This window comes from Ambystoma mexicanum, chromosome 3p, assembly GCF_040938575.1.
Source record: "Ambystoma mexicanum isolate Mex_15411 chromosome 3p, UKY_AmexF1_1, whole genome shotgun sequence".
Lineage (NCBI taxonomy): Eukaryota > Metazoa > Chordata > Amphibia > Caudata > Ambystomatidae > Ambystoma > Ambystoma mexicanum.
Genome location: NC_090925.1, coordinates 56,963,336 through 56,977,206, shown reverse-complemented (window position 1 = coordinate 56,977,206; position 13,871 = coordinate 56,963,336). Strand labels below are relative to the sequence as shown.

The 13,871-nt window shown below is 44.9% G+C and overlaps 1 protein-coding gene across 1 annotated transcript; it reads left to right on the top strand.

The window, feature by feature from the left end:
* Positions 1 to 2,854: 2,854 nt before the first annotated feature.
* Positions 2,855 to 3,418, top strand: LOC138579734 (putative uncharacterized protein DDB_G0292636). Its single transcript, XM_069649971.1, has one exon. The coding sequence runs from the start codon at positions 2,855 to 2,857 to the stop codon at positions 3,416 to 3,418; it is 564 nt and encodes a 187-aa protein (XP_069506072.1).
* The last annotated feature ends 10,453 nt before the right edge of the window (positions 3,419 to 13,871 follow it).

The window sequence follows — 13,871 nt, the reverse complement described above, 5'->3', positions numbered from 1 at the left end:
CCCTCCAGACTCCCTCACTACTAGCTGAAAAAACCTTTGGTATTCTGGACGTACCTACTTGTAGAGTCCCCCGATTCAGCCCCTGATGAGCTCATCACTGCTGTTCTATTTTTCCAAGGCATGACCATCTTCATTTCATCCCCAAACTTCAATTCCCATCAGCCCCTCTCTGTACAGACAACACCCAACCCACAAGCCTCCAGCTTTCCCTGAGCACTGGCTCTCTCACCTCACAAATTGCCTCCAATCAACTGGTGAAGGGACTTTCGGTTGGCAGCCATGGCAATGGAGAAGGTACATGGTGCTCAGGACATTACTGCAAATTAAAGCCCCCTCCCAACCATTATTGTTTAAGTAATGCCTGTAATATAAGTGTTTGCACATTAATATAAATGTTGTTACAATCTACACTGCCAATTCCTCCAGCTCCCTGTCTGATGTTCCCACGTTCGCATACATCCCCACACCTGCACTCATCTATAACAACACTTTAAAAACAAACCATATCCTCTTTCCCCCCAGTCTCTAGTCCTATGTTTGTTTCCATCCTCAGGCAAGACTGGGGCCAGATTGTCAATTGTGAAAATGCTGGCAGGCAAATCATAATGAAATGCTTGCCTGCCTGCAAGAGGCATCCCCTTCTATTGTGACATGACTAGTGATTGTGATATGTGCTGTGCCCGGTGCATAGATACTCACCTGCTATAAGTGGATATAGAGAGTAGAGGTCAGTGAGTGCCTGGTCACATGATACATGTGTATTCCTTAGAAGCTGCTTCTACAGAGTGGCTTCCCAGCATTCCTTCCATGTTTATCAGAGTGACCATCCCTAGAAAGGAATGCTGAACATGTAATTGCCCCCGTGATCCATGATATGCCAAATGCCCCACTGTATCAGAACAGGTAACTACCAACCACACTGTAGACACTGGCACTGGGATATTGACTGCTATAGGGCCTGTTTATTGGTGGAGACTGTTCCTTGCCTTATAGATTTATTTCTGAAGACGTGATGAAGGGACGGTGGGCCCCACCCTGAGGTGGGTGGTAATTCTGCAGCTTTTCAGTAGAGTTTCTGTAGTTTCATTACCATGCCACTAGTTTACTGCCAGATTTCAAGTGGGGTTACGCCAGTGTTAATCCCCATTTTCCTATTCCCTGGGATTCGTGGGAGAGTCACCAAGGGCGGGAATACTGCCTGCTGTGATTCCTACGATTTCTGGCATTGCATGGAGGAGCCTCCACTTTAAGGTCAAACTCGGAATTTGGTGGTGTAGTGAAAATGGCAGTAATTGCCTTAATGGCAAAACATGGTAATGACTGAAGTGCCACTACTCTTTATGGCATCACCAGGCCCGGGAATAACTCCTCTGCGAGCCCTGTGATTGGCTGTTATGTGAATGTCATCCTTGGCCCATGCTATTTGGAATCTCAGGGATTATAACACGTCACTCTCCATTGGAAGGTGAATTCAGTGTCATGCAAAGTAAATTCTGAAGACACAGCCAAACACAATGCTGTTAAAAGAGAGATCTATCATCTACACAAAATGCAACAACCCAATTGTGTACAGAATCTAAGCTACAATTGGACCAGAGAGGACTTGGTCCAGGAGAAAAACTCTTATTATTTTGTCGCTGATTTCTGTACTTATAAACACTCAATCTGAAATGTACATTTAATTAACAATGAAAATATATCACGTTACAGATGTGTATGTTTACAATGTGCACTTAGTCGACTTTTCACTCGAGCTGAGTCAGTAGGAGTTATTTTTCTGTCTCAGGAATATTTTATTTACTTTTTTTGTTTGATTATGCATATAAAAGATTAAGTCATAATTAATGGCATATTTAATCGAGCAGCCCAGTAGTATTCTATTCAAGGGTCCTTTCATCTCTTCTTCCTTTCTTCCTTTCCTCCTCTCCTCCCAGAAGCTCACTGTCTCTAGAGCTCTGGTTCTCTCTAGTCTTGGCTACTGCAACAGCCTCTTTCTGAATATTCCTGCTTCTACTCTCCGCCCTCTGCAACTCATCCAGAACAGGACTGCAGGACTTGTCCTTGGCCTCAAGCCCAGGGATCGTATCTCTCCGGGACTGAAATCTCTGCACTGGCTCCCAGTGGCTGTGAGGATTAAGTTCAAGACCCTCTTCATTGTCCACAAGGCCTTCTGGTGGCTGGGGCCTCAATACCTCCAACTCTCTCTTCGTAAATACCTTCCTACTCAAGCTCTTCGCTCATCCACCTCAAACTCCCTCAGGGTCACTCGCTTCTCCAAGCAACGAGTTGGGGGTACATCTCTTTCTTTGGCTGGGGCTTCCCTCTGGAACAGCCTCCCTGCCTCTCTGAAACTCGAGGAAAACCATATCCAGTTCCGGAAACACCTCAAGACCTTCCGCTTTGCTTCTGCCTTCTCTTTTCCTCTCCCCTGCTGATTTCCTGTCTGATACAGCAATGCCCCTTCTCTTCCCCTGGCACTTTCCCCCGTCGTCTCCCCTGCGCTGCGCGATCTCAATGTCACTTGGCCTAGTAAGATTGTAGTCTCTGTCTTTCATCTGTTCCCCCTTCCTTGCCTCATCGCGCCTTGAAACACTTGTATATAGGTGAATTATAAATGCCATATCACATCATATCATATCATATAGAAGACATTAAAAGGAGCCACCACTGCCTTCAATCTGGCAAGCACAGTAGGGTAGAGGGTTAGGAATGGTGGGTTATAGTCAACAGGTCACCATAACCACATGGCCCTGATTCAATTCCCTACTTGTTCACCCTTTATGCCACCGCTGCTCACTGTATTTCTGAGACATTTTTTGATTCTAATTCTTCTCTTCATTAAGGACATCACAAGATGGAGAAACCAGATGGCCAAGTTCCTGCTGACTCTGACAATGGACGAGTCATCAAAGATGAAGGGCAAGGACCAAGGCCTAAACGCCAAGCCATCGAGGAAGGAAACGAAGACGAGACTGAAGGAGAATTAGTGGAAGAGAATGAGGAAGAGGAAGATGCAGAGCAAAGACCAAGAGAGAAACGACACGCCAGCGAAGAAAGCACAGAATCCAGCGAAGAAGAGGAGGATGGAGATTCAGAGGCTGGAAATGGGGAGCAAGAGAAAGTCAGAGAAAAGAGGAGTGCAAAGGGGCAGGGTCAAGGAAAGGGGAAAGGAAAGGGGAAAGGTAAAGGAAAAGGGAAAGGAGAAGAGATGAGGAGTGAGAAAGGGAAAGAACATGCAAAAGACAATGAGCATAAAGGAAAGGGGAAAGGAGAAGAGATGAGGAGTGAGAAAGGGAAAGAACATGCAAAAGACAATGAGCATAAAGGGAAGGGGAAAGGAGCTGGTAAAGGAAGAGAGAAAGGGAAAGGGCATGGGAAAGGAAAGGGTGAGATGGGAGGAGAAGTTAAGGGGAATTAGACTATAAGGGACAGGGAACATAGCATGCTGGCACATAGCTGGGTGTGAGAAACAGTAAAGGGGGAGAGGGAGATTAAGTAGCAAAAGAAAAAGGATTTAGAAAGGAAAGTGAAAGTCAATACTGCGTGTTCAAGGGTTAGGAAGATTATATTGCTAGAGATTTCTATAACTGCTGTCTCTTATCCCACTTTTTAATGTTTGGAAAAAATGTATCATCTTTACCTTTAAACTGAGAAGTATAATAAAAATGGAATTCAAAGACACATTAGACATTCTCTGTGCAGTGATTTGACATATTAAACATTTTACAGTGCATTATTTTGTTGTGCACTTGTGACTGTATGATTCAGGGTGGCCAATCATTGAACACCATGATCCCTTTATCAGGATTAATTTCTGTAAAGTAATATATTTATATTTGTAGTTGAAGAAATTGGATGAAGAGGGAAATAATAAACTCTACACATAACAGAAGAATGACAGAGATAAGAATAGCATAGAGAAAGAGAGAGCCAGGCAGAACACGTGAAAAGATATTTTGGAAAAATATCAAAAGAAAGAAATACAGGAAGGGAGGCAAGAAAAGGTGAGAGCTAAAAAGGTGGAATAGAAAAAGAAAAACGATGAAACAATGGAAAGCAAGAGAGAAAGAAAGAAAGAAATGTACAGGTGCTTGTAACCTCTGCTGCTCTGCCACTGACGTTCACTGATACATAGGGATGCTCACTGAGATCTCACTTAACATATATAACAGGTTTGCCTATGAACAGCTGTTCACTACCCAAGGAGTGAACAAGCGCAAATGATTATGATGTGGTCTTGAAGACTGAAGGGCCTTAACTCACCAGGCAAAAGGGCCAGACTGCTGTGAGAACTGAATGAGAATCTGTGCACTTAGTTTGCATGCACAACTCTTACCTACCCACAACAGAAAAGGGTACGGTTTTCCTTGAAGCAATATTAACACTTATTACTTGCAGAGAACACGTAAGAAAGAGGCACACAAAGACACTTTAATGAAACAAAGTGTTACAAAATATACATGGTGGTTTTGATATATGTGTTTTTTGATATATTCACCAAATCAAGACCAGAACCCCTTCCTGAAAAGCTGACCAAAGAACCGGAGGCTTTTCTGGGTGGAGAAGAAGTTGTTGCAGTGGATCTGAATTTAGCATGTAACCCTGAATAGGGCCGACTGAACAGAGAGATGACCTCTAAGGTGGGCTGCATGCCTGACTCTCTGAAAGCAGAATTACATGGACTGGGCTTGCAGGATGTATGGAGGGCCACACAACCGGATGAAGTTCGTACTGCTTTTACAAACATTAGGAAATCTTATTCTAGAATATATTCAATTTTCACCACCATTAAATAGGCTACCAACACACCTAGATGAAAATATAGGGGTGACGTGTGTCTCGTATCATGCTTCGGGAACATTTAGCCAGGGGACTGGTAGACCAGATGATGAAAGACAAAGATGGCGGCTGGAAGAGTATCTCCCAAAGGACTGAGGACGTAGAGAGTCTACACACAACAGGACATGGCCGGACACTATGATCATTGAATAGAGATATATTGAAGTCTGCCAGGAGGGACAAGCTAAAACTAGTGATTATGGAGTGATGGATTTAACTTGCCAAGTAGGGGAAAGAGGTAAGAAATATAATGAACAAAAAAGAGCAGCACTTAAATTTGCTTTGAATGATATTGACAACAGGTCCAGATTCCTTTTAAGTACTTTCATGTATCCGCCTCTACACGTGTTTCATCACATTATCTTTGTCACTCTTCAGGAGAGGAAAAAAGAGCATCTAATTTCTTGATTTCATACTCAGTGGATTGGTGTCATTAATAATTAGTGTTTCATATATAATATAAAAAACAAAAAAGGGTTATCAGAAAAGAATATGAAGTTTATAGTTTGTAGTTATTCATGCTGAAATAAATCCTCCAACTCAGACAGTATGCTGGTGCCTACTCAACCTAGATGGCCTTGTTTTGTTACATACTTTAATGGAATTCTCTTCTTGTGCGGTTATCAAACCCTTGGTTTCTGCATTGTAGGGGTGGCATGGGACCACACCGTCACAGACAATCTTGTTGGATGGACTCATTTTGCACCAACTGGACTGGGTTTGCAATGTATGGCTTTGTTGCTTTGTGATACTTTCCTTTTCGAATGTCCAGAGTGGCTGACAGTGTTTTGACTTGCATGAGCTGAAATGTGAGGGGACTAGATATCACAAAAAGAAGAGGAACGTACAATTACATGTGGAATGACACAGTGTTAAGATCCTCTTTTTGCAGGGGACACTTGCCAAGTCGCAAGGTTGTTTAAAATTCATGAAGTCATGGGGTGCACAAAGATTCTATACTGACTATTCCACTCAAAACAGGGGTGTCATGATTCTAATGCACAAGAGTGTCAGGGTCCATCCTATTTCTTCTCATATAGATCCCCTAGGGTGCTACGTCTTGCTCCTTTGTTGTTTGAATGGTACGGAGGTTGTGCTTCTCAATGTGTATGGGCCCAACGTAGACAAACCCAAGTTCTATTCTCACCTCACCGCACTAATGGTTGGGTTTCCCCTGATTCCCATCCTCTGGGGTGGAGACCTTAACACAATCCTGGATGTTGACTGGGACAGGTCAGGCACCATGCCCTGCCAACTCTCTAGGGCTGCCAAAGTTATCCTTGAATCCTTGTCACAACTGGAGGTCTCTGATGCATGGAGAATAGTTCACCCTGACTCCCGTATGTACTCCTTCTACTTCTCTGTCCATGACACTCATTCTAGGATACATAGATGGCTTATTTCCAACATACTACTTAGAAATTTTAGACAAATGTTATTCCTCCCCAGAACTTACTCCTGTCATTCCCCCGTCACTATCTCCCAAGCCTGGGGTGCGAATCAATGCGAGTTCCGCTCCTGGAAACTAAAGCCCCAATCATTGCTAGATGGGGCCTTCAAAACTGACCTAGAATCGGCAATCGATGACTACTTCATGTTGAATGCCGGATCTGTCCCCACACAAGCCACCGTCTGGGAATCCTTTAAGGCATACATCAGGGGAGTAGCTATTTCCAAACAGTCAGGGATTCTTAAGACTATTCTAAGAGACATATCAATAAGTGAATCCGCTCTCTCCTCCCACGAAACCCAATAGCTCCTGCCATCCTCGCTAGCATCAGCGCTGAGCTCGATACCTTCTGTACCCATGCTGAAAGGGAGAGGAAAGTCTTAGACACTCCTGGCCTGGCGAGACGTTACGGAGAGGGTGAGCGGCCTGGCCGTGTGCTGGCCAGACTCCTTTGCCGGGAAACTGGATTGCCGCATATCTCTGCCATTGAAAGAACTGATGGCTCTCTGGCCCTCCGCTCACAAGATATTAATGAACAGTTTTGTTCATTCTACTCCTCCTTGTACATGAACACAGACACTATCCCGGATTCTAATATAGACGCATACCTGGAGGGTCTCCCTCTCTCTGTTCTCTCCGATGACACTAGCACTGCTCTAGATTTGTTGTTCACTTCCGAAGAAATCTCCAAGGCAATTGATTCCTTGGCCTCGGGTAAAGCCGCTGGTTCCGATGGCTTCCCCATCGAATTTTATAAGCAGTATAAATCTTGTTTCGTCCCCACCTCCTAGCGCTGTGGGAAGAATCCTGCATATCGGGCACACTCCCTCCTACTCTTCGGGAAGCTGTCATAACCATATTACTTAAACCCGGCAAGCCTCCCACTCAATGTGGTTCATATCAGCCTCTATCGCTTATAAACTGTGATGTTAAGATCTACGCTAAGGTACTGGCAATGCGACTAACTCCCTACATGTCCTACATTATACATCCTGATTAGTCGGGATTTATCCCTGGCTGGTCCACTTCACTTAACCTGCGTCGCTTTAACATTATCAGCAGGATTGACCCAAACACTCATGCTGTGGCAGTGGCCCTCGATATGCAGAAGGCATTTGATTCCGTTTCTTGGAACTACCTGTGGCGGGTACTTACAAAATGCAACTTTGGACCCGATTTCTCTCATGGGTTAAACTACTGTACTCAGACCCTGTAGGCAGGGATTTCGCACAGAAGATAGGTACTTGCCCCCTTTCAGTATATTCCAAGGCACGAGACAGGGATGCCCCTTTTCTCCCATAATTTTCACCATCGCCATCGAACCCTTGGTGGATAGAATATGGCAGGTACACTCGCGCGGGGTTTGCATCTATTAGACTCACCTGATATTATTTCTCTATACGCTTATGACTCCCTATCATTCGTTCGCTCTCCTGAACATAATCTCGCCCCGATTCTTGATGATGTTATACACCTTGGTGAACTTTCCGGTCTCAAAGTTAATTGCACCAAATCAATGCTTTTCCCATTAACTGTCACCACCCCTCTTCCCCCTGATCTCATTGGCTTCACGTGGGCACAATCTGAAATCACATACCTTGGAGCAGTCGTGGCCCACACACGGGATAGGGTACATGAGGCCAACTACCTGAATTACCTGACCACGCTTATGACAAAATGCGAGGGCTGGGCCAGACTTCTATTATCTCTTGCGGGTAAACTTGGTGTTTTAAAAATGGTAGTGCTCCCCCAACTCCTTTATCGTTTTCTCAATCTTCCCCTTTGGCCAGACAGAGAATGTTTTCGAATACTGAACCGCACACTTAATGAATTCTTGTGGCACTCCGGAGCAGTTCACCTCAAATATTATACCCTTGCTGCCCCTGTGGAATACAGTGGCTTTGGTGCCCCCAACTTTGAGAAATATTGGCTGGTCGCCCAAGCGCAATTTGCATCGTATTGGTTTGCTACCACAAATCCCCCGTCGCATCTACGACTGGAACGTCGAGCGGTAGGGGATCGTGATATTCTCACCCTGGCAATTGCCCCCCCTCGTCCCCCAATAGTAACCCTCTTGATCGGTAGGCGTCACATCCAAGGCACTCACTACATTATGGGCACTTTCTGATAACCCTCATCTATTCCACAGCTGCTTACCTCCCTGGAACTTATTTCCTCGGGTCCCCTGTATACCCCTATCAGAGGTACAAGTCTGGTCAGAGGAGGGCTTTGAAGCCATTCAAGACGTATTTGACCAGGACTGCTTCATTGAGTGGGCAGATTTTCTGATATCCCTGTGGCGGAAGTCGCCCGTATGGCTTCAGTACTCAGCTCTTCACCCTATTCTCAAGCAGAGATACCCCAGTTTCCCTGTCATACCCTCTGACGACCTGATTTTGACTGAAATAATGAATACCATGAATACTAGGGGGAACATCTACAGATTATACTCTTTACTACAGTCTAAAACTCCCCCCACATTTGATGTGCTGAGAAATTCTTGGACCGGTGACCTGGTAATGGAGGTAACTGACCATTGCTGCAAACGGAAGTGTGCCTGCACTCATGAGGTCTCATTCAACTCCTGCTTTAAGTTAATTCAGCTCAATATTATTCATAGGTACCACTATACACCAATTCGATTACATCGGATGTTCCCTGACCATTCCCTTTGCTGCCTCAGATGCAGGTGGAATTATGTCACCTATATTCACATGATCTGGGCCTGCTCCTACCTTACTCAATTTTGGTCAGATGTATGCTCCATAATCTCATCTGTCGTAGACCACGAGTTTGCCCCTTCCCCTCTGAAATGCCTCTTCCATGACTTTCCCGGTCTCCACCGTGACTCCCGTTTGCTTGCTGGCCTGTGTATGCCACTTGCGGTGCAATGTACCTTATTGTGTTGGCTCCGCCCCAAGCACCTACACATGCACAGTGGCTGGCTGCCGTCACCTGGGCCTCGGACATGGAGGATGCATGGGCATCCCAATTGCCGCTAATGACCAGACCTAGAGATGTATGGCCCCTATTCCATTCCTACCTTACATCAATTTCCACTGAATCTAATGACTCCTTCTCTGCACAGTCCCCCCCCGCAACGACTCGAATTGAAGGTTTGCTCAGGTTGTCATGTCATGTAAGCTCATCGACTTGCTATTATTATGATACCCTCCTGGTCCCATGTAGCGTTGTTGCGCACAGTCTGTAAATGCTTTTACTGTGATCATTGTCTGTTGTCTGCTGCCTGCCCTCCGATTGTAATGTCAAGCATAATTAAGTAAAGTTAAAAAAAAAAATCTACATCTACTCTGTCTTATGGAATCCTGTCCTTCACCCTCTAATATTACCTATGTTGCTGCCTTGCTACTTCCCTTTCCAAATGTACTCTTCCCCATCACTCCATTGGTCATGGTGGAGGTACAGGGATTATTGCACACTCCTCTTGGCTACCACCTCCTCCCTTCTGTTGATCTAGTGTCTCTGTCCTACCTCCATATTCTCTGACACCTCCTTATTATTGGCGAACCTACACTGTTACTCTCACCTTCTCACCTATCTTCCACTTCTCCTTGTAGATTGTTTTGTGAACTCTCATCTACTCCAATGGATTCTTATGAGTCTTCTCATCTTAATCCAGATGACCTTGCTTCGTACTTTGCTACCAAAGTAGCTAATCCTCGATCACCCTATTCACCCAGTCTGGAAACTGTATCTCCAGCTGTTCCTCCCCCTACTTCTTATTCCCTGTCTTCCTTGATTTCTCTTACCAACAGGGCGCATCCACGTTACTCATCTGTAGCTGCTCCTACTTTCCCCCTTTAGTTCCTAATATTACTTCCTTTTTCAACAATGCCTTGGCCTCTGCTGTTTTCCTACTTCTTCTGGGCATGCCACAGTTAGCACCATCATGAAGAAAACACCCCTTGGCCTTTTCATCCCTTCCGAATTCCCTTTTATTTATCTCTTACCCTCTATATCTAAAATTCTCAAAAGAAATGCCTACCTTCAGTTCTCCATCTATTTAAACCTTCCCTATCTTCACCCTCCTCTACCATCTATGGAAACTATGTTACTCTGTGTGATCATCTCTCTCCTATCAGCTCCATATACTAAGCACTCTTCTCTTCTCATCCTGTTTGACCTGTGTGCTGATTTTTGATAGTGCCAATCACAACATCCTCTCTTCTAGGCTTCTATCACTTGATATTTTTGGTACTGTTCACACGTGGATCTGCCCAAGCTTCCTAATCATGCCTACACTGTTTGGTGGGCTGGTCACTCCTCCTTTCCTCTACAATTTGGTATCCGTAACCGCTCTTACTAGCTTCATGCAGATAACAGTAAAATGTTCTTTTCTTTCTCAGCTTTTGCTGAGTCTAGGCATTCAAAATTGCTTCCCTCTCTTCAATGCAGTCCTGGATGTCGTCACACTTCCTTCATCGTAACTCATCAAAGAGTGAAATCTTATTTTTCCCTTCTTCTAAACCCCCATATTCCTTCTTCCTCCATTCTAGTCCCCAAACGTACTTACCTCTCTCTACTTCTGTTCATAATCTTTGCAGTACTTTTGACCCTTCATTGTTCTTTTCCTCATGTTCTCTGGCTACTGGCCACGTCTGCCATTTCCATCGATTTAACATATGTAAAGTTTGTCCCTTCCTGACTTTCAGCGCAGCCAATCCTCTAGTTTTCAGCTTTATCGTCTCATGTATTGACTATTGTTCCCCTCTCAATCTCGGCCTACCTGCTTCCCTTCTGGTTTTTCTCAGCTCTGTCTTTCTTTCTTCTGTGCTGCCTCACTTCTCACAATTCTATTACCTGGGCTATTGATTCACCCCAACGGTCATCCTTTTAATTCCACTTTCCATTCAGCTTCCTCTGTAGTGTTTTCAAATGTCTCTAGGGCATGGCACCTCTCATATTCTGGTAGCAAACATCACGACTCCTACGTTCTCAATCTTTTGTCCTTCTATCTGTTCCCGTCCTTCCTGTGCCCAACCCTGTTTCTGTTCTTTTTCCCTTTTCAATCATACAATCTGAAATTCTCTTCCTCTGTCTACTTGACCTCTTACTTCATACTCCTCTTTTTCGCACACAGCTGAAAACTCATGGGCCTCATTACCAGTCCGGCTATTACCATGCCGGAAAAACTGGTAGGCTATCGCTGGACACATATTACCATTCCACCTCCGTGATTCCCGGAATCACTGGGGCATTACGACCCCGGTGACCCGGGAATTCCGGAGGCGGAATTCTGTAAGTCCCCATTCCCATGGAGTCCTATAGGACTCCATGGGGATGGGGACAATGGAAAGACTGGTTCCGTCTATGACAGAACCGGTGTTTCCATTTGCACCTGCAAGCGGGTGGCGTTACTTCCGCCAGATCAGACCTGGCGGGAGTGACACCTCCAGCCAGCAGGACCCTGAATCAGCCGGTCCAGAAAGAATGGTGGCAGCATTTTTAGCGCCACCATTCTTTCCGAACCGGCAGGGTCGTAATGAGGCCCATTTTCTCTTAATATTATATGTACCGTGGTTTCTATCTGCTGCTCATTACTTAAGGGATAAGCTCTATACCAGCAAAATGAAAATTAAATAGCTCATTTCTCATTCAATTGCCTTTTCAGAGTTAATTTTCCAAAACTATTTGAGGTGATCATGCAGTCTTCCAGGATAAAAGAATATATATGTATATCTTGGCTGGGGGTAGTTATGGGTGTGAAAATGAACATACCACCACACATTCTATACTATTTTCAAGCATTTGCAAGTCTGGACTTGCATGACTTCAAGTGGACATTCTTTACTTTGTTTGGAACAGAATGGAGCGATAATCCAATAAAGATATAGTTTAAATATATACATGTGATGATGCGGTGGGCTGTCTGGACATTCACAAATATTTTCAAGAACGAAAACTAAGGGTACTCATGGAGTACGCTTGAGAAATCAGTGAGAGATATTTGGTTTGCATGGAACACGCTGCAATGGGGCAACACCTATTGAAACAGTGGGGTATCACAAAGCAAAGGAGGATATCACATTGCAGGTGCATGGGGGCGCACATGCAGCTGTGCAAGGAGGGAAATCACTACTAGATTGGGAAGGCACAGATTCATCTATGAATGAATAAGTAGGAGGTACACCTAGATGCATGAATGGATGAGAAGTTAAATGTTAAATGATAACGGTATTTGTATCACACACTGACACCAACGGAGTTGGTCCCCAGGTGCTCTGGCGGTTCTGTAAAAGAGAAGGCAGGATGGGTTAGTAAGGTGAAGAAGGAGTAGGATAGTGAGGAGTGGTGTTCTGTTGGCAGCTTCATCTCAATATATACTGTCGCTTCGCTTTGGTACGAGTATCGGATCCATGTCAGTCCTCGTGTGCTGTTCGTGCTGCTTATGTGTTGTTGGAGTGTGGTGAAGTGTTTGCAGCTTGTTGTGTGAGAGGTGGTTGTGTGAGTTTTTGAGTGAGTTAAGTATGCAGACAGTTTTAGCTTTTTGGTTAGTAGGTTATATAACATTTAACATGCTAACATTCACAACTCCATCTAAGTGCAGCACTTGCTCACCTTCACAATTCTATGTAGGTGCAACGTAGGCCAATGTTCACAACTCCATCTGAGTGTGGCACATGCCAACACTCACAAATCCATTCAAGTGTGGCACTTGCTAACCTTCACAATCCTATCTAGGGGTGACGCAGGGCAACATTCACAGTTCCATCTAACTGTGGCACATGCTAACATTCACAGTTCTATCTAAGTGTGGCACATGCTAACATTCACAGTTTCATCTGAGTATGGCACAGGGCTAACATGCACAGTTCCATCTAAGTTTGGCACATTCTAACATTCACAATTCCATCTAAGTGTGGGACATGCTGGCATTCACAGTTCCATCTAAGTGTGGTACATGCTAACATTCATAATTCCATCTAAGTGTAGGACATGTTGACATTCACAGTTCCATCTAAGTGTGGGACATGTTGACATTCACAGTTCCATCTAAGTGTGGCACATGCTAACATTCACAAATATATTTGTATGCGACACAAGGCAACGTTTACAATCCTGTCATAAATAGACAGGCTTATGGTCACAAATCTATCAAAGTATGAGTGGTGCAAGTCGTATTTGCCCAGTAGTCTATGTTATGGAAAGGTAAGGTAGAGTGGCAGAGCTTTCTGGAGTAATTGCACTACTCCCCACACATACCACACTTACATTTTTTGTTGGTGTCTGTTGATGGCTGGCTTCACTGGCTTCCCCTGCTGACACCTGCGGACCCTTTTTGGAGCCGCTAATGTAGGAGCCGCCCTTTGCCTCAGGGCCCTTAGCCGCAGGGGCTGCCGGGCAGAGGGCTGACCTGGGAGGGTGATTTAAGAGTCGAGGTCGGACCAATTAGGGCCAGAGCCGGGGGTTGGGAGGCGGGAGGAGGGATAAGGAAGCGGAATGGGTCGGGGGAGAGAGAGGACTGCAAGCGGGGTTGGGGCTCTCATTTTTAACAAAAAAACCTTCTAACCAGGGCCCAGGAGGGTCCTGTGGTTGGGGTTGCGCTCACCTGCATCTCCAG

What these genes read in the sequence shown, in the direction of transcription:
- LOC138579734 (XM_069649971.1), top strand. Translation starts at nt 2,855, where the DNA reads ATGGAGAAACCAGATGGCCAAGTTCCTGCTGACTCTGACAATGGACGA.